The 19,778-nt window shown below is 47.8% G+C and overlaps 1 protein-coding gene across 4 annotated transcripts in view; it reads right to left on the bottom strand.

Moving 5' to 3' along the window:
• The window catches only part of LOC147456047 (kinesin-like protein KIN-4C), a 158,467-nt gene that overhangs the window by 71,158 nt on the left and 67,531 nt on the right, over positions 1-19,778 (bottom strand). For all 4 annotated transcript variants that reach the window (XM_086514625.1, XM_086514624.1, XM_086514626.1 and 1 more), the window contains 3 exons: positions 3,917-4,077; positions 3,669-3,822; positions 3,471-3,580 (listed from right to left, as the gene is read on the bottom strand). In XM_086514625.1, coding sequence (XP_086370751.1) covers positions 3,471-3,580; positions 3,669-3,822; positions 3,917-4,077 — 425 coding nt within the window. The remainder of the gene's footprint in view (positions 1-3,470; positions 3,581-3,668; positions 3,823-3,916; positions 4,078-19,778) is intronic.

Here is a 19,778-nt window from a genome sequence, read left to right as displayed (position 1 = left end):
TGGAGGGTGCCTTGGAGAGCGGCATGAGCTACGCCAGACCATAGCCTTAGACTCCTGCTGACTCCGAAGATCTTCTAGCTTGCGCTTGATCTGGTCCAAAGCCTCTTGATGAGGAGGCTACTCTTGTCGAAGAGAGAAGGATCTCTCCTCTTGAAGAGCTCGTTGTAACTATAGAACTTCTAGTTCCCTACGTAAAAAAGTCAAGGGGTCAGCTGGACTTTCCAAGAGTACAGAGGCACTCTCTACTTGAGGAGAGTCATTGAACAGCTTCCTTGCCGCCTCTATCCTAGTACCAACAGCAAAAAACTCCTCTAGAGTCGCTTCAGGTTGGAGACTCTTTCTGAGCTTTTGTTGACAAGTCTTAGGAAGAGCCTTCTCTACCCACTTCTTGACCATAAACTCACCTGGTTGTTGGGAAATCTTGGCGACCAAAGACATTGTTTTGGTCATGAGTTCCGCAAAAGTCTCATTGGGCTGGAGCATCAGGTTGGCCAACTCATCAAGAACCTTCTCTTGCGAATCCCCTAGTCTGAAAGCTTCACATAACTGTTTTCGTAATGTGGCCCAAGTTGTAAAGTGGTTCTCTTCAAACTGATTGTATCATTTATCTGCTAAGCCATCCAAGGTGGATGGAAGAGTACTAAGTAGGCGTCTTCTCTATTTAGGCCACGACCCTTGCAAAGGGATACAAATCTTCCAGCATGGTCGTTGGCATCCTCTGTGGAAAGACCTTTAAAAGTCGGAACCTTGATGTTCACCTTAGCTAGAATGCTTGTCAGCTTTCAGCATATTGCGCCTTCCCGCTGCCCCAGATGCCTTGAAGCTGGGGAGACCGTGCCACACTTACTGTGGTGTTGTCGTCACTCCAGAGCCTTCATTCGGCAAGTGTCAACTGCTCTTCGACTGCGTTTTCCTTCCGGCTCTTTTCACAGACAATTTTGGCTTTTTGGGTTGCTTCGATCACCACAATCTCAGTTTGCGGTCTTCTTCACCTGGGTCAGATTTTGGACTATGTTGGCCATCTAACATCATAGGAACTCCTTAATGTTCCAGGGCACTTTTGTTGACCCCTTTCCCTATTTCAAATTATCTCTTGGTCAAGTGCTGCATTTTGCCTATGATGCTGGAGACATCACTCTTGGTACCTACAGGATTTACTTTGACTGTTTCTAGCCTTCGGAGCCTCATAGTGCTCCCTGTTTTGTATCCCTTTCGTGGGTTTTCCTCGCTTTGAGGTTTCCCACTTGTAAATTAATCAAAGCAGATTTACAAAAAAAAGTGAGAGGTCTGTTACAAGACTCTAGACCAAAGACATTGCTAGACTGATGATAGCACTGATAATCCCATAAGTAAATGGGCGGCATACCAGGTAGGCTAGCGGCCATGCTGATGGCCTGGCTACCATTTGTCCATCTTCCGCCTAAGTGTCCATCCAACATTTCAGACAAAGTGCTCTCGATAGTAATCAGGACCGGCGAATGGGCTCAGTGAGCAAGGTCCACCTGGTCTACTATGTTCAATAGTCCAATGAATAGAGATTGCTAGTGATCGTCCAGCCGCCATACATACTCCCATGTAAGCTATCCTAGATGGACCAACACTGTGCCCAACTACATGTTGCTCGCCACAACTTTACTCACCGTTCTGGTGAGTCTGCCAGAACTGCACTGGAACATGACTGCGTGTCTCATGCATGCTCCTGTATCACTGTGAATTTCAAGAAAGCATGATCTTCTGCTAGGCCAATAGGTCTACCTAAGATCTTAAACTTCCGAGCACCTGGTATCAAGCCTAGCATTCCAATCTATAATCTACTGTAGGTGTTTTTTTCTTACTATTCCAGCATGTGAAACCATCCATTTCTAACCAATGTGATAACCCATAAGAATCACCAGCCTGTGTGCACTTCCCAATACAAATAGATGTGTGCCATCTGCAACTACTTTCTATCTTTAGCTGATCTTAGTAGTCCAACGATATCTAGCACAATCTAGACATCTGACTATTTGCCGCATAAAAAGCCGGTTGTTGATTGCTTGTGCGGGCAGTAAGATCTCCTGTAAACATCCCCAATGCCAAGATATTTCATGACATCCTCATATAGTGGCACGTATGGAGACCCTTCTGTGCAACAAAACCAGAATACATTGGGAAAAAACAACATATGGCTGTGCGTATGTTCTGAGCTATGACTGTATGCTATCTAATCCATGCATATCTAGCTTCTACATTCTTCGCCCCACTTGCACTACATTGTACAGCTCTTATCTAAAAAGGATCGCCTCACCGCCAGATCTCCTAGTTCCTCCAAGCCTCCTGAAATGCAATTCCTTTTTTAGATTGACAAAAGAAAAAAGGCAAGGCCAGGTCCTCGGAATCATTGCAATTCTCATAAAGAAAATATAGTCACGGGAACACGAAGTTCAAGTTAAACCATCCCGATTCCCACTTGTAATGATCTTAGAAAAGCATATGTGTGTTAATATGAAGGAGAAACATTTCTTGTTGAAAAGTGGTGGTGGTGGTGGGGGGGGGGGGGGGGGGGGGGGGGGGGGCGCTGTCCACTTATGGCGTATCTAAGAGATGTCGAGCTGTCCACTTATGACATATCTAAGAGATCCTGAGGTGAAATCTTTCAATGCATTCCAGGTCTCTCTTCTGGCTGATGTATTTAGATCACCACATGCATACACACCATCATTCACCCTCCTCTACTATGAAGATGAATACCCTCTCTCTCCTATCATAGCTTCCCTTCACCCTCACCCTAGCCATGGGAACTTAATCCATGTCTTCCCCTGGGAGAAAGAAGAGCATAGGTGAGTGGGACTCCATCCCAAGACCTTGTTGATCATGAACTTGATTCCCTCAGAATTTTACGCTGTAATACTCAGAGCTCTGTATCATTTTGCCTTGTTTGGAATCAAACAAGTGAGAGGGCCCCCAGAAAACTTCTCTGTATCAAGGATTAATCATCATCAAGCCATTTGGCATATCTAAGAGCTGTCGAGCTGTCCACTTATGACGTATCCTGAGGTGAAATCTTTCAATGCATTCCAGGTCTCTCTTCTGGCTGATGTATTTAGATCACCACACGCATACACACCATCATTCACCCTCCTCTACTATGAAGATGAATACCCTCTCTCTCCTACCATAGCTTCCCTTCACCCTCACCCTAGCCATGGGAACTTAATCCATGTCTTCCCCTAGGAGAAAGAAGAGCATAGGTGAGTGGGACTCCATCCCAAGACCTTGTTGATCGTGAACTTGGTTCCCCCAGAATTTTACGTTGTAATACTCAGAGCTCTGTATCGTTTTGCCTTGTTTGGAATCAAACAAGTGAGAGGGCCCCCAAAAAACTTCTCTGTATCAAGGATTAATCATCATCGAGCCATTTGTCAAAGGCTGGTGAGTTTAGATTTAACGTGACATCCAGCAAAAAAAAACTGAGCCAAGAGAAAACTGACCTGATCACGTTTCCAAGAGCCAGTAAACCAGAATTTATAGTGATGGACTCTTTGAAACGTACTCCAACTGCACCTGTTCTTTTAGCTCGCTCTGACCCAGCCAAATCTACCTACATGCAGAAGCTGTGAATCAAGAGGCTATAGTGGTAATATGCACAAGTAGCTTAAAATATGAGCTGTATAGACACACCTACCTACCAAATGAAATTTTGCAGTGATTACATCAATATCACTGCTTTCTTCAATAGATCTTTGCTCCACAATGATTGTGAAAATTGCATGAGATCTACTTGAGTGTTGATTCATTAGTGTACTACCAGTGGTTCGATATGTTGAACCAATCTCCAGAAACCTTATAAGCAAAAAGCACATCTCACTAGTAAAAAGAGTAACTCAGATGAGCTTGTTTTATGAAAGCCTAATTTTTAGAAATGAGGTGTGTTTACTTCATCATGTCCTCAAAGCTAGTCACAACTTCTTCACGGACTCCAGCAAGAACTAAGTCTCCATTTGCATCTTCCCGTATAAAAATTGACTTAGAAGGGGTTTCTGGGTGAACCAGATCCTTTATCTCTTCGTTATGAATCTCCACAAAAGAGCACTTTACCTGCATTAAGAAACGCATAACCAATAGTAAACAAAGATGCGTCGAGGCATTGAAATGTTGAGAACACAGGAAAGATGTAGGAGTACAGAAAAGACCCATCATTAAGGTTCGAAGTTTTATCTATCTAGCCATTCTACTCTGAGAAATGATGGTTCGAAGTTTTATCTATCTAGCCATTCTACTCTGAGAAATGATGGAGCATATCATCCAAGCCTTTCTGAATGCTTTTTCCATAACCCTCCCACTCTCTGAGAGAGTGTGTCCAAAAGCGCATGAAATTAATAATGATGTATCAGATCTCATCGATTGTACATTATAGTAGCTCCACCACTCCTATGAAAAAAATAATTTGCACACCAAAAGCAGCATACATTTAGATAAAAGCCATCATGGAGGTGTAAAGTTCCATCTAGTCGGCCCCCCGTCTCCTCCTTGCATCCCGTCAGCCCTCGCATGCGCGCTGCTGCTGCCACTGCCTGCTCTGCGCGCAGCTGCCCCCAGCGCACAGCTTGCCCGCCTCAGCCCCGCGCCCCTCAGCCTCAGCCACGCCCCCTCCCACCCCAGCCTCGTGCCCGCCCACCCCATCTCAGCCTCGTGCTCCCTCTATCACCCGCCCCCCCTCCCTTTTTCCCATCCCTATCCTCCTTCACGTCACTTTCTCAGCAAGTAGGTAGACTGTATTTCAGCCTACTGTGAGTATCTCATCACCTTCGCCCTTCTCGATTCAGCAGCAGACACAGAATGGCGGCTTCTGCTCCACCTCGGACGGACCTACAGAAGCCCCCTCGCCCAACACCGTGGAGCCAACCCTTCAACTTGCTCTCTCGCCACAAGAGCAAGCGAGCTTGATGGCCAAAGTGGAACGCTTGCAAGCCACTTCGGTTATCTGCAAGATCATTGGCACTAGGCCTAGTCTGGGTGAGGTTCGGGATCTACTTCAGGCTCGCCTTCTCTCCGATGTGGGCAAGATCGCCGATGTCCAAATCCTCGGGAGAGGGTACTACCAGATAGAGTTCGAGTCTCCAGAGATGACGGCCAAGGTGATTTCGATGAGCCCGCTCGGCATCTGAGCAGCTCGAGCTTACTTCAGATCATGGTTTTGGACCCTACTACAGATGTGCTTGAGGAGGAGGCCGACTTGCCGATTTTGGTCTGCTTCTCAGGTTTAAGGCGAGAGTACCTCCCTCTTCTTCGCAGGATTGGTTCCGCGCACTACACCTTCAGTTGTGGCCAAGGCCGCAGGCATACCTACTGTGCGGGTTCTTGTTTGAGACACGCACTCCCTCTCGAAGGTGGTACTGCTGCCTCGAGTGAGTGGGGATTGGATCAGACATAGAGTGGAGTATTCGGGTCTCCCGAATCAATGTTTCATTTGCAGACAGATGGGCCATTTAGCAAAGGCTTGTCCTCGTAGGAGATCTCGACCCACAGCGCATATGCAGCCTCCCAAGGCTGAGCATGCCCAGCAGCCAGATACACAGGACGCACACGCTGGTACCTTGACAGAGACGAGCAATCAGACAACTGACGGTTGACAGCACGTACCTGGCCACCGTTGATAGGGGCGGGCTCGCCCCACTGCTCCTCCCGGTGGCGACCTCCTGCAGCCCAGCAGCACTAGGTTCCAAGAGGGCACCGTTTTGACCCCCTTCAGCAGGACACGCCTAAGGAAGCCCTGTCCACTTCAGATCCTCCGCTTCCACCTCCTCTTCCCTGAGACGCTGCCGCTCCACCTCCCTCGCCTATCGCCTCTCCTCTCTCCCCAGTGGGACCCACAGCCTCATCTGCCGACCCCTCCTTTACTCCTCCTCAGACGTAGGGGATTGGACACGCATCTGCCGCGAGACGATCTCTTGGTAGTGCTTTCTCTACGAGCCGTGTTGCTCGGCAGAGACCGCCTTTTCTGGTGCAGACTTCTCCTTTTGCAGCAGTCCCTAGAGGTTTGACTAGCTTTGACATTCGCAGACGCTGGGACTTCTTCGACTACAGCTTCACATAGTTCCTGGGCGACTCTTCTCCTGACTTGGAGGAGGCTTGCTTTAAAGTACACATCCTCTTTCTTGCAGCTCGAGTATCCTACAGAGTGGACCCTACACACAATTCTCGACTGGCTCCAGATTCAGGCTACTGAGTTCTCACACCACACAGGGGACTTAGGGGTGACAAATCTGGTACAGACACTTTGGCCTCTTGCCAAGTTCAATGTGATGCCACTAGATGCAGCGAGTTGCAAGCACATTGTTGTGCATCTGTTTGCTCACACTCAGAGCCCTCCTTGCTATGTATTTGTACATGAGGATTCTTGGATAGAGGATGTAGCCCTACGAGCTGCACGCTCCGCTTCGGCTTGGGTGGGACAGTCACTCCATACACGCTTGTCTAGAGGTCATTCGGATAAGGATTACTCCCTATCCAAACAGGCCTCAAAGATAGCGAGGTTGGCTGTTGTTGTAAGGATTCTAGGTACTAATCCTTAATTAAGTACTTAAACTCATGATTAGGACTTAAGAAACTTGAACTGAACTCAGAAACAAGACTCAGAAGACTCTGTGTTGATTGAATGAATGACTGCTTGAAACTGAGTACAATAGGCTCCTTATATAAGAGACGAAAAGACACAAATGAAAAGACACGTCTCATGGTGAAGAGACGTGACTTTAGATGTAAAGACACATCCTTTCGGCGAAGAGTTGCAACCATTGGGCGAAGAGTCGCACCCGTAGAGCGAAGGGGTGTGACCAATCGTCGAAGGAGTGTGGCTTTTGGTGAAGAGGCACATCTATTGAGCGAAGGGTCGTGACCATCCAAGCACAGGGGTCCTCCTTGGCATGGCACTTCGCGTATCTACAACTAGGAGTAGATGTATTGTTTTTAACATAGTCACAATCGTGACATTCCCTCCCTCTTTAAATAAAACTCAGGGTAGTTGTAGAAACTCCGGGAGAAGGAAATGTATTGTTGTTGTGCTTCTGCAGCCAAAGCTCTTTCTGTTAAGTCCCACGTCATGGCATTGTTATTGACCATGACTATTTTGCCAAACTGAAACCTGATCATATCTGCATCTTGATAAGTGCCTTTGTCAAAGTCGTTTGTAACTTCGAGCTTTGTCCAATAAAAGATTGAATTTGTATCTGCTTCTAGTGAAATTATTGGTAAACTGACTTGAGTTTTCTGTTGAGTGATGACCACTGGCTAGAAATCTATAAGGTATTCCATTGGTTTATCTCGAAGAGTAAACTTCTCTTGAAGGGATGTCGTAGACTGAGACAAAGTAGTGTTTGGAGGTATATCCATCTGTAAAGGTTTGTCAATAGAACAAGTTGTGTCCAAAGATTCAATTGTAGCGACTAAAGTTGTGCTGCAAGAGTCTGTATCTGCTTTATCCTTTGCACCGCTGAAGGCAAGGACTTGAGTCTTCAAGTTTGAAGACTTAGACTTTATTCTGCAAGGGCGATGACGAGGAGACTTTTTCTGCCTAAATCACGGCCAAAGAAGGGGTCCTATGCTTGTCCGTTGTCACACAAGAGCCAGAATCTTTTGAATCTTCAGCTGTTTCAGCGGGTATTAAGGCTTCCAATTGAGAAGAGGGAGGTAGAGGGAGTTGTTTGAACTTAAATGTCTAGTTTGTGTGTGCCCAGAATGTGTGCGCTTAGACATCTTATGCCTGACTGGCAGCTTATCCTGTTTCCTCTTAGACCTGTGCATAATCCTCTTGCACAAGGAAAGGATCAATAAATCTTCAACTTTACCACCATCAGACAAGAAAGACTTAAATGTAGGGCATGGCTCACGAGGGGGAACTTCTCCAGCGTCGCGGCGTTCACAACCGAGTACTCGACTACAGTCAGATATATGTGCCACTAAGTAAGCCCATCTTGATATTGCTGATGATCCGTTACAAGCTTCATATTGCTGCTTCTGTTGCTGATGATTCTGATAAGAGGTTGGTTGCTTAGAACTACAGCATTCCCAAGAATATTCATGCTGAGACTTTTGCTCGCACGAAGGTACTTTGTGTCTAGTTGTCTCTGAGAAACCATGCTCTGGGTGAGAAAATTTGGACTACAAAACCTCCGATTTTGGTCGGTTCTAAGCTTTGCATCTGTAACTGGTCCAAGCAATTGTTGATGGAAGCAAGACTTGTTGAGAAAGTCTGTTGCATAGCTTCCATTTGAGCTTTGAGAAGGGCAAGCATCTGTGCCTGCTGACCATCTTCTTCCTGGGACGTTGACATGGAGATCTCGACCTCGTCGATGGGAGGTGTCTCCTTTGGAGCGGCGACAAAGGTGTGTAATCCGGGACTAAGAGCTTGCCGTGAACACGCACCAAGGACTGGAGGAAGATAATGTTGTTGACTCGTCCAATCTGCACTTTGTCAGGGAGTAGGGTACCTCCCAAGCATGTACTCGAAGTGTGGGAGACGACGAGACTTGCGCGTCTGTAGATGTTCCACACCATCCACTTTTGTAACAGAGTTCCGTGACGTGGGTGACGTAAATCACGTAATCCTGTGGGGTCGGCACGACCTGAGGCGCAGGAACGGGTACCGGTTCGCGAACGGGTACTGATTCTGGAAAATCGAAAATTAGAATATATTCCGGCTTGGAATTGGTATATACTTCAACTGGAGAATTGGTTCTAGAATCTGTTCCTGGTTCTGTGTCCATCGATGGAGTGTCGGGAATAATAATAACCTCGAGGAAGGGGGTTCTCTGGCAAACTCTCCTCCGGAACATCATCTATGTATGAGAGATACAAATAGGCGCCTAGGTGTGATCATCTGCCATGGCTGTGGGTCAGAATGCACGCAGGAGAGAGGCAAGGAGCCAGTGCTGGATTTTGCTTACGTTGCCTTCTTTTTTATGCAAGCGCTGGCTGGATTCGTGGGTTTGTACACTAGCTGAATTCGTGAGTTTTTTTAATGCTCAAGTGGGTGCCCAAAGTGGCCCTTTAAAAAATTTGGTCTTCAGATTTTAAAAGTGGCTACCCTTTGTGTGAAATGTGTAAAAGACACCATCGATTTACCCAAAAGGCACTAGTGTAGGAAAAAGAAACAACTCCAGTGTGCTGTTTGGCTGATTGCAGCAGCATAGAAGAGGGGATCGATCACCTGAGAGTAGGGAGTTGCACCAAGGGTCACACGCCCTCTCAGCAAGAAGTGCGCCGGCACTTGAAGAGGGGCGCGGGGCGCAAAGTAGAGCAATCGGGGAGGGCGCATGACCAGCAACTGTGCACGAGGGATTCCATCATTTTCCACCTCATATCAGCCCGGGTAAGCAAGAGCTTTCCTGTATGCTGAGGATGTGTGATTCGTCCGGTGAGGGTGCAGGTAGGGGTTACATGTGTCGATTACACATCGCCTATAGAATTCGCATTTTTGCTTCCTCCATGAAACTCCGGGAAGGGGGGGAGAGGGTAGCGGCGAGGGTGAGAGGCTCACAACCTTCAGGTCCCGGGGAAAAAAAAATGCTCTGATACCACTGTAAGGATTCTAGGTACTAATCCTTAATTCAGTACTTAAACTCATGATTAAGACTTGAGAAACTTGAACTGAACTCAAAAACAAGACTCAGAAGACTCTGTGTTGATTGAATGAATGACTGCTTGAAACTAAGTACAATAGGCTCCTTATATAAGAGACAAAGAGACACAAATGAAAAGACACGTCTCATGGTGAAGAGACATGACTTTAGATGTAAAGACACATCCTTTCAGCGAAGAGCTGCAACCATTGGGCGAAGAGTCGCACCCGTAGAGCGAAGGGGTGTGACCAGTCGTCGAAGGAGTGTGGCTTTTGGTGAAGAGGCACGTCTCTTGAGCGAAGGGTCGTGACCATCCAAGCGCAGGGGTCCTCCTTGGCAAGGCACTTCGCGTATCTGCAACTAGGAGTAGATGTATTGCTGTTAACATAGTCACAATCGTGACAGCTATTGCAGCATCTGTTTTCTCTCAGTGACTCCATGAGGATCATCTCATGGAATGTGCACGCATTAGGAGGACCCCAATTTCAAGGATCGGCTTCGTCAGGAGCTTCAACGATGCCTTGTGGGTGGTGAGATTGATATTCTTATTCTACAGGAGCATCATCTGTGTAAAAGCCACATTAGACGGTGTGGACAGAGTTTGTGTGGTCGCTATGAGACGTTTTGGTCAGCTACATTTGGACCTGAAGGCATCCAGAGAGGGATATGTATGACGATTGCGGATTCTTTGCAGCAGGCCATTGTGGGCAAAGGTATTATTGTACCAGGCAAAGCTCAATGGATTACTATGCAAGTTGAGGGTTGCCTCATGGGTTTCCTGAACATTTATGCACCCAATGTGGCAAGTGCACGGGCAGAGTTCTGGTCTCAGGTTGTGGAGTCTTTGCCGCAAACAGAGTAGTGGTGTGTTGGAAGGGACTTCAACATGTTGGAGGACCCCTCTGATCATATAGGAGGTGGCCATGTCACTGTGCACGGGGCTGAGCTGGCAGCTTGGGAGCGGCTATGTATGACTATGAGGGTTTCTGATGTTTGGGAGCACTCAGGTTTTGTCACACCCCCTGACAGCTTGGCTTTCTCTCGTTCTGATCGCAGAGTGGGAGGAGCGAATCTATCTAGGATAGATCGCTTTTACGCTAGTGTGGGTCAGTCTGCACCTTGGCTGGGACATCTTTTTTGGACCATGCACCAATGATCCTCACAGTGACATATAGATTGAGGAGGGGGAGCACGATGCTACGCATCCCTAAGAGGATCTTGTTGGACTCTGAGCTCAGAGAGCGAGTGGTGGGTCTTTGGGCAAAGGGCTTGGACATGTAGGACTCCCTTGCTGACAGAGTGGGCTCTAGACTTGTTCAGCTTAGTCGGTTCTTTCTTAAGGAGTCTACGGCCTGCCTGGTTGGAGCGAGAGAGGAGAAGCAGCGCCTCCGACGGGGTGTTGCTTCCTTACAGAGGATGCAGGAGCAACACCCATACAGTCCCTGGTTGGAGGAGCAGTTGTAGCAAGCTCGCCATGAGCTTGCCAACACAAAGGAGAGGCGTCATGAGTTTGCTTTCCATTGACACGCATCTCAATGGACCCAAGTGGGTGACAGTGACGGGGGCGTTCTTTGAGACAGTGGGACCCCGGCATGCGCACGCCAGTGTCAGCGAGTTGAGGAGGCTCGACGGGTCAATTGCTTCAGAGCTAGAGGACATGCGTGCAGTTGCTACTGACTTTTACCGTGACCTGTTGTCAGTAGAGCCTCAGCCAGAGCGTCAGGATGCATGCAGAGAGCAGGTTTGGGCACAGATGCCTTGTCTTGTGATTGAGGAGATGCACCAGAGGTTTGAGCTGCCTCTTCAGATAGAGGAGCTCCACGTGGCCCTCAGAGCACATCCCAATGGTAGCTGTCCGGGTGAGAATGGTTTGACTCCCAGTTTTTTCTTAGAACACTGTGACCTGCTTGGCTCAGACCTCTGCATCGCTTTTCAGTACATATTACACATAGGAGAGATACCTGACAGCATGAGTGCGGGCTTGATTTACCTCATTCCCAAGGAAGGTGGCTCCTTGGATGAGATTCAGCACTAGCGGCCCATCACCATTCTTAACTCAGCCTACAAAATTCTTGCCAAGGCTCTGAGTTTGAGAATTCAACCACTTCTAAAGAGCATTATACATGGAACCCAGACAGGTTTTATCAAGGAGCGCAATATCCTTGACAATGTCTTTACTTTTAGGGAGGCATCTGCCCTTGCGCACCTCCGTGGTGAGGATCTGGTGATACTTCTTCTCGATTGGCCTACAATAGAGTTGACTGGGACTTTTTGGAGGGCACTCTACACAGGATGGGCTTTTCAGGTGCCTGGATTAGAGGTGTGTCAGCTCTTTAGAGACATGCACACAGTCAGGTGCTTTTGGCAGGAGGTAGAGGTGATCGTTTCATGCTCACATGTTCGGTCAGACAGGGCTGGCCTCTTGCCCCATTCCTCTTTTTGCTCTACGTTGAGGCGATGAGCAAGATTTTGGTTTCACAGCAGGTTGGTTTGCGTGGCTTAGCGCTCCCTATTCGGGGCAATGAGCTATTGGATGCTGAGTTTGCAGATGACTGAGCTTTGTACTTGGAGGGCCAGGAGGCAAACCTACACAGGTATGAGCAGGCTCTTGAGACATTTTGTTGTGCATCAGGTGCACTGATCAACTGGAGGAAGACAGTGGCTTTCTCGGTTGGCAGTGCTCCTACGCCTGATCGGCTGCCAGGTGAGGGCTTTAGATGGATCCCCCCAAGGACTGCAGTTCAATACTTGGGCTGTCAGATTGGCTTGGACTTGTTGTCTCCTGAGCAGCAAATTGCTCCCCTCCTCCTGTCCATCAGGAGGAACCTATTAGATTGGAGCTCAGCACGACTTTCTTTGGCAGGGAGAGCTGTAGTGGCCAACCAGGTGTTGTTGGCTACGACGTGGTATATTACTTCTTGTTAGATCTTTTCGAGTTCCTGCATCAGCCAGGTAGAGGCTGATCAGGACCTTCCTTTGGTTAGGGCGCGACACTCAGATAGTCCGGGCCAAAGTGGCCTAGCAAGTCATCACTCTACCTTGTTCTCAAGGGGGGTTGGGGATCAGACCCAGCATAGCAGACCAGAGCCCTTCTTGGGAAGTTTGTTGTCAAAGGACTACTTCCAAGGGAGGAGCCCTGGAAGGAGTTTTTGCTTCAGCTGCTCAAAGCTAGAGTGCCTCAAGCAAGAGGCCCTTGGAGACCTTTCACCAGATGGATTTTCATAGAGATGCGCAGAGTTGGCTTGAGCAGGAGACTGGAGGATCGTTTTTCTGTGAGCCTGCTTCGCTCTTGGAGCAGCACCAGCCGACTTGCACGGAAGAGCGTCTCAGAAAGCTCTTGTTTGGAACCCCATGGTCAGCACTTAGAGAGGCCACTTGGTTGGTAGTAGGCCTCACGTTTCTTAGGGTCCCATGGATGAGGGTCCAGCACGCACTCTAAGTGATTGGCTACAGTTCTAGGTTTGTCAAAGGAGCTTCAGAGCATCCAGCTACAGGGCATGAGAGGGGTGTAGAGCATGTGTCAGGACATCACAGAGGCAGTACCAGTTGAGTGCCTTACACCTCTCGAGTCAGCAGTGCCCAGATGGATGGGGGCCTTCACGCGACTGGAGGTCCTCATCGCAGTTCGGGCTTGCTCAGAGACTGTACCCTCCATGTTTTTCGAGCTACACGGTGAGGGTCGATTACACCGAGTCTCAATAGAGGCCCCACATGTTGCAGAGTGTTGTTTTCAAAGGATCCAAGTTGTGGGCATCTGTGGGAGGACTTGTGTCATAGATCTTGACCCAGCAGCGCTTGGGACAGGCCACTAGAGGTTGTGGGCTTGGGAGAGCTGTCCACTGGCAGGAGTGCAGTGGGATCTTGGAGAGTGGTTTTGGAGGGACCCTTTCTCCTCAGCCGACCATCCAGGGGTCCCTTTCTTTCAGTACACTGTTCGACTGGGACGTCACATAGTGGCAGCACGGAGAGAGGCTCGTCCTGCTATGCACCTTTTTGGTAGGAGGAGGGCCTCACAAATGAGTTCTTGTCAGCTTTTTGGGCGAGGTTGTGGGATCCCAGACAGCCGTGGCGAGTCACATTGTTTTAGTGGCTAGTTGCACATAGAGCTCCAGTAGTGGGGAGCTGGCTTGGACATATTGGCCTCTCGGAAGCATGTGCAGCTTGTGACCATCCATTGGAGAGTTAGCGTCACTGTCTTTGGGACTACCCTATGCCACAGCAGGTGTGGCTTCAAGTCCTTCGACTGATGCCAGCTCTTTCCACAACCCAGCAGTACACTTGGGCGGCAGCTGCCTAGTCCACTCTCACGGGCCCTGCACTACAGTTTGAGCTATCCTCCACCAGCAGGATGATAGTGATACAGGGGAGTCGACCTACACTCCAGCCTGCTACAGAGCTTACTCCACAGGAGAGGTGCAGTGAGAGAGAGGTGTTTTGGGAGCTTGACACTCTTGGTTCATATGGCGGGCCCGCTGCTTCCGCATTTTTGAGGCTCGCCTTGTGCCACCAACGGAGATTATTCGAGACTTTTGGTTGTAGCTGATCCATACTCTCAAGGGACAGTTTGAGAGACTTCAGGGAACTTAAGACCGCATGCGGGAGCGTAGAGAGGCGTTCCTTTGACTATGGCACCCTCGAGCTTTCTTCACCATGGTCCAAGGTGTGCTCAGATGGCACTACCGTCCACCTGTGTGTCTTTTTCCTCCTCCCATCCCCTGATTTAGCCCTATTTGTCCATATGCTGTTTTTTCATTGGGAGAGTCTCCCCGTATGATTGTTGTAGCCCTCTGTAGCAGAGGTGGTTGTAGCCCTATGGGCAGTTTCATTAACTAATAGAAGGATCTTTTCCTCGGGAAAAAAAAGTTCCATCTAGTCAGACCATTCCTAGTCCTACAAAAAAAAGAGCATGCCATCAAAGTCTTTATGGCTTCTCACCTCATAACTGACCCACGCTCTTAGAGAGAGTCACAAACTAGTCCTACTCCTTGCAGAGAAATTATTATATTGCATGAGAACTCGTCCACTAGACAAGTGGCTTTATGACTTCCGAGTAAAAAACTAGTTCTTGCACCATACAATACAATAACACTATGGCAATAAATATAACTATCATTCGCATAGATCCCGCCACACCACGCTGGTGGATCACACCTAGGCAGCTTCTTCCCTCCAAGATGTATTACAATGAGCACTTTTTGACCATGCTAGGCGAGGGGTTCATCCAGACACCATGCTAAATGGACATGCCACATACCTCATGAACGGCAATTGGTTAGCTCCGAGTATCATCACACATGCTAGAGATAGAGACAGGAAGAGATGCCCATACACCCAAGCTGAGAGGTTCTGCCAGCTTTGCACAAAAAGGGTAATTGAGGACGAGGATCACTTTGTCTACAAATGTAGAGCATATGAGAGTATCAGAGACAAATATGAGATTCTTTTCACAAGACGGCCCACCCTACAATGGATCATGGAGTCTAGAGATTAGCGCTAGTTTGGTCGTCCTAGTGGGATGCATAGACATAGAGAGACACTATTGGCACCTGTAGCGGAGGGTGGCAGACAGACACAACTTACAGTCTTTCTGCCAGAGGACGACCACCCTACTGCTACCCATCACACAAGCATAGAGAGCTGCCACCCATCACACAGACAGAGAGAGAGGTCACTCTACAGCAGGCTGAGATGCTTAGAGCTAGGAGACACTCCCGAGCTCCATGATAAACAGCTCCGAGACTCCATGGCATGCAGATCTGGGTGCCACCACCAGGCAGCCTAGGAGAGATTCTCTCTAATGTTGGTAGACCCAGCCGTGATCATACGTGTAGCCCTTACACCACACGCACCCATGTATCAGATCTTACACCCCTAGTTTGATGTAGGAAGTAGCTAGTCAGCATGATGCACTTCATGATTGTACTTCCCTGAGCATAGAGATGCGCACCTATACCCCCTAGAGATAAATTGTAAGGTGCAGTGGAAGTGAATATTGAACCTTGCTCAAGATGGCTGCTCCGAACTGTGCTCAAGGTTCCTTTTACTTACAAAAGGGAGAGCCTTCCGTCCCTTTAGTGAGAGAGTGCAATGGACACAAACAAAGTGGATGAACACTATGAATGAAGGTGCTGAGACTGAGAGATAGAGAGAGAAGAATCCGACACCAGAATGTTGTCAAACCCTCCTCTGAAGGCCTCACTCTCTATGGCGAGAGCGGTCTACTATTGATTGCACAAATCTCTACAATGCTTGGACTTGCCGACGATGAGGACGACGACAAGACAGGGTGAAATCTGAAAACGCTAAGGGCTGAAATCTGCAAATCTTTATCTGTTGAATTCTGACTCTATATCGATAACGATGTCGATGGCGACGATGCAACGATGACGCGCTGAAAACGCAGATGCTGAAATCTGCGGTTTTCCGGGCTGAAACTGCAAACTACACTGGATCCCACCGTACGGCGAGGATCTGCTGTGGAAAGGTTACATCTACGAGATTCGGGCCTTGTTTTGCTGTGTCTAAGTGCTCAAAACTGAAAACGCCGGTGCTTGTCGTGGTTCCGTCGCGGTAAATCTGCAAAACGCTGAGAGGCCAGGCTGATGCAAAAACGCTAGGCTGAATTTTGTCTTGCTGTGAAAATCTGTTGACGCTAGGGTGAATTTTGTCTCCATCTCTTCTTCTCCAACGCATGATACACAGGATTTGCATGAATGTGTGAAGCATGATGATTTGGATGACAAAGATAAGCATGATGATTTGAATAATGATGATAAGCATGATGATTTGGATGCCAATGACAAGCATGATGTTTTGCATGATCAAGATGTGATTTCTCACAAGCATGATGAGTTGCATGAAGATGACGTGATTGTTCACAAGGATGATGTGTTAGTGGATGCTTTTTCTAGAGAAGCTAACCTCGATGTAGATTCGATCAATCACGAAGAACCGATCTTGGCTTTTGAGTCAAGGTCTAAAGAACCCCCACAGGACGATTCGATCATTCAGGAAGAACCGATCTTGGCTCTTGAGCCTAGGTCCAAAGAACCCTCACATGAAGTATTATGTGTTCGCATGATTGATACACACGCATTGTTCGAGTGTTTCATTCGTGATCGTTTCCTGTATTTTCGTCACCATCGTTATGTGATCCCTTTTTCTAGGCATGACATATTGTATGTTGAGCACGTTTCTCTCATGGATGAGCACGAATGTATGCGGATTTCTCATGAAAAGTTGAAAAGTATGTATGTAAGGAAGTCACATTCCATGTCTCTTCCTTGGCATGACACAGTTTACGAACGAGCACATGACAGTATGAGCACCAAGCGTGGGCATTTCCATTGTGTTTTACCACAGTTGATTGCTCTAGATTATAAGAGAAAGATTCGATCTCATTGTTTGCATGTGTTTGATGAACGGGTTGTCACTTCGTCTCTATGTTCATCTACATTGCATACACAGTCTTTAGAGAAGACTATATTTTTTCCACTCACTTTACATGGAATAGGTATGTTCATGGTTTTGTGTTGGAAATGGTTTCAGAAATTTTCAGCCATGGAGATTCTTGAAGAAGAAAGAAGCATGACTCTCGACTCTCGACGAAGTTGAAGCATCGAAGGAGTCACAGAAGACTTTGTGTCGCTTTCGGCGCGGCCCAAAGAAGAAGGCTTTGCAGACCTTTATGAAGTTTAAGTACCGCACGACCCACATATCAGAGTGGGCCGGCGAAGAGTCCCTTCCAGGATTCCGGATTCTATTGGCGATCTCCCTCGACGCCATACAGTTTGGTACCAGTACCTCACTTTGAAAAGGAGGGAATGTCACGTGCCACATCCAACCCTATGTGTCCATGGACAAGCTACAGCATGAGCAAGGTTCAGTCACTCCGGTCAGTCTAGAATAGGAAGTGATCTGGCACTTTTGTGAGTCTATTCGTAGACCGTGCATGCCCAGTCACTTAGTGTAGATGCATATCCTCTGGTTGCACACAACATGATCATCAGTATTTCCATCAGAATCCATCAGGGAAATTTTCCAGTGCATTTAGCCTATTTTACCTATTTTTGGCATTTTTCACTTATTAATTTAAGTGACTTTCCAACAAAAGTAGGTAGGGCAAATTGGGTAAGAAAATATATAAGCAAACCCAAGTTAGCACTAAATGGCAGAAGAGGCAGCAGGAGCTCCCCGCTCAACAGGCACCTTCTCAGCAAGAACCATCAAGAGCATCAAGCCCTTGGCGTTTTCCACCCTCAGCACTAGCGTTTTTGGACATCCTCACCACCTCCCCCCAAGCTGGCGTTTTTCAGCTTTGCAGTCATCGCCCACATGCCCAGACCCCTAGCGTTTTTACTAACGCCTTCAAGAGCTGCCAGCGTTTTCTATTTTCAGCCATTCTGCAGCAAATAGTCACAGTTTTCAGCATTCATGAACAGCAGCAGATTCAGCCCTAGATGATTGCAGAAGTACCGCAATTTCAGCCCTCAAAAACGCAGCCAAAACAGCAGTTTTCAGCCACTCCAAATCAGTCCCAAATTTTCAGCCATAGCGTTTTTATGGATAGCAGATAGAAGACCGCAGATTTCAGCCCTGAAGTCGTCGTCGTCGTCCCCGTCGTCGTCCCTAGACTTGCGTTAGTCCATGCATACCATTTGTAGCAGATTGTGCAATCATAAGTAGACCACTCTCGCCGACGAGAGTGGGGCCTTTGGAGGAGGGTTTTACAACGTCTCTGGTGTCGTATCTCTCTTCTCTCTATTTCTCAATCTCATACACTTGCGCGAACAGTGTCCATTCACTTTGTTTGTGATCATAGCATTCTCTCATTAAGAACGGAAGGCTCTACCTTCCATAAGAACAAAAGGAACCTTGAGCACAGTTCGGAGCACTCATCTTGAGCAAAGCGCAAACAATCATTCCGCTGCACCTAACATTTATCATGCAAATCATGTGTCATGCTTTGAAGAAGAAAAGACTGAGAGAGTCTCCTTCTCCTGATCCTTTGCAATCTGTGTCTGCACATTAGAAAAGAGTCGCAACAACTCTTGCATGTGTTGGGCTCTCTGTTCGGCCGCCAAGCACGCTTGCTCATGCTCACGCTCCAAGGCTAACCGGCTTTCTTCGCGCTCGCGAGCCAATTCTGCTTTGTGTAATTGGGCTTCCGAGCGTGCTTGCTCTCTCTCACGCTTTATGGCAGCCATTCTTTCTTCGTACTTACAATCAATTGCTGCCTTTCTTGGTTCACATTCTAACTTCCTGTCCATCACCATCTTGTCCAAAGCCTCCATAGGAGTTAGTGAAATCCTTGGCGTAGATGGGGAAGGGGGAGGGTCAGAAAAAACTCCTGGTGGGGAAAACTCTTCTTCGCCACTCCCATGCTTACCACCTCCATGCGAAGTATCCATTCCGCTTCGGGTGATGACCATCCACTGAAGTCTTGGGTTCTTAAGTTCACGAGGAACTTGGATTCTTGTGGGTCTTGGGTTGTTGGGTTCTTGAGGTTCTTGAGTTCTTGAGGTTCTTGAGGGTCTTGAGGTTCTTCTTTCGCCTGCAATCTATGTTAGAGAAGGATCTTCTCTTCACCCAAGTTCTTCTCTTTCCTGTGGGCGCACTTCTTGGCGGCCTTGCACTCACACCAATGTTGCTTTTTCCCACCTCACGTCGATTGGCCGTCCGCTAAGTGCACGGTCCGCTCTCAATGAGTGAAAAGAGAAACAAGGAGAGGCTGGACAAGCCCTTCTTTCTTGGGTTTCCTGTCACTCTTCAGAAACACGATTAGGAATCGACATGCCCAAGAGGTCTTCGGTTACGTGTGACCGCAACAAGTAAAAAAATTCTTGTGGTTCTTTCCTTGAGTGATACAGAACACTGCCAAAGCTTTGATGCCAATGTAAGGTGCAGCGGAAGTGAATGTTCAGCTTCTCAAGATGACTGCTCCGAATTGTGCTCAAGGTTCCTTTTACTTACAAAAGGGAGAACCTTCCGTTCCTTCAATGAGGGCTGCAATGGACACAAACAAAGTGGATGAACACTATGAATGCACGTGCTGCGACTGAGAGATAGAGAGAGAAGAATACGACACCAAAATGTTGTCAAACCCTCCTCCGAAGGCCCCACTCTCTATGGCAAGAGCCGTCTACTATTGATTACACAAATGTCTACAATGCTTGACTT

Source organism: Adiantum capillus-veneris, chromosome 6 (assembly GCF_014529385.1).
Source record: "Adiantum capillus-veneris isolate H3 chromosome 6, ASM1452938v2, whole genome shotgun sequence".
Lineage (NCBI taxonomy): Eukaryota > Viridiplantae > Streptophyta > Polypodiopsida > Polypodiales > Pteridaceae > Adiantum > Adiantum capillus-veneris.
The sequence above is the reverse complement of the archived record's forward strand: the minus strand, read 5'-3'. Positions and strand labels throughout refer to the sequence as shown.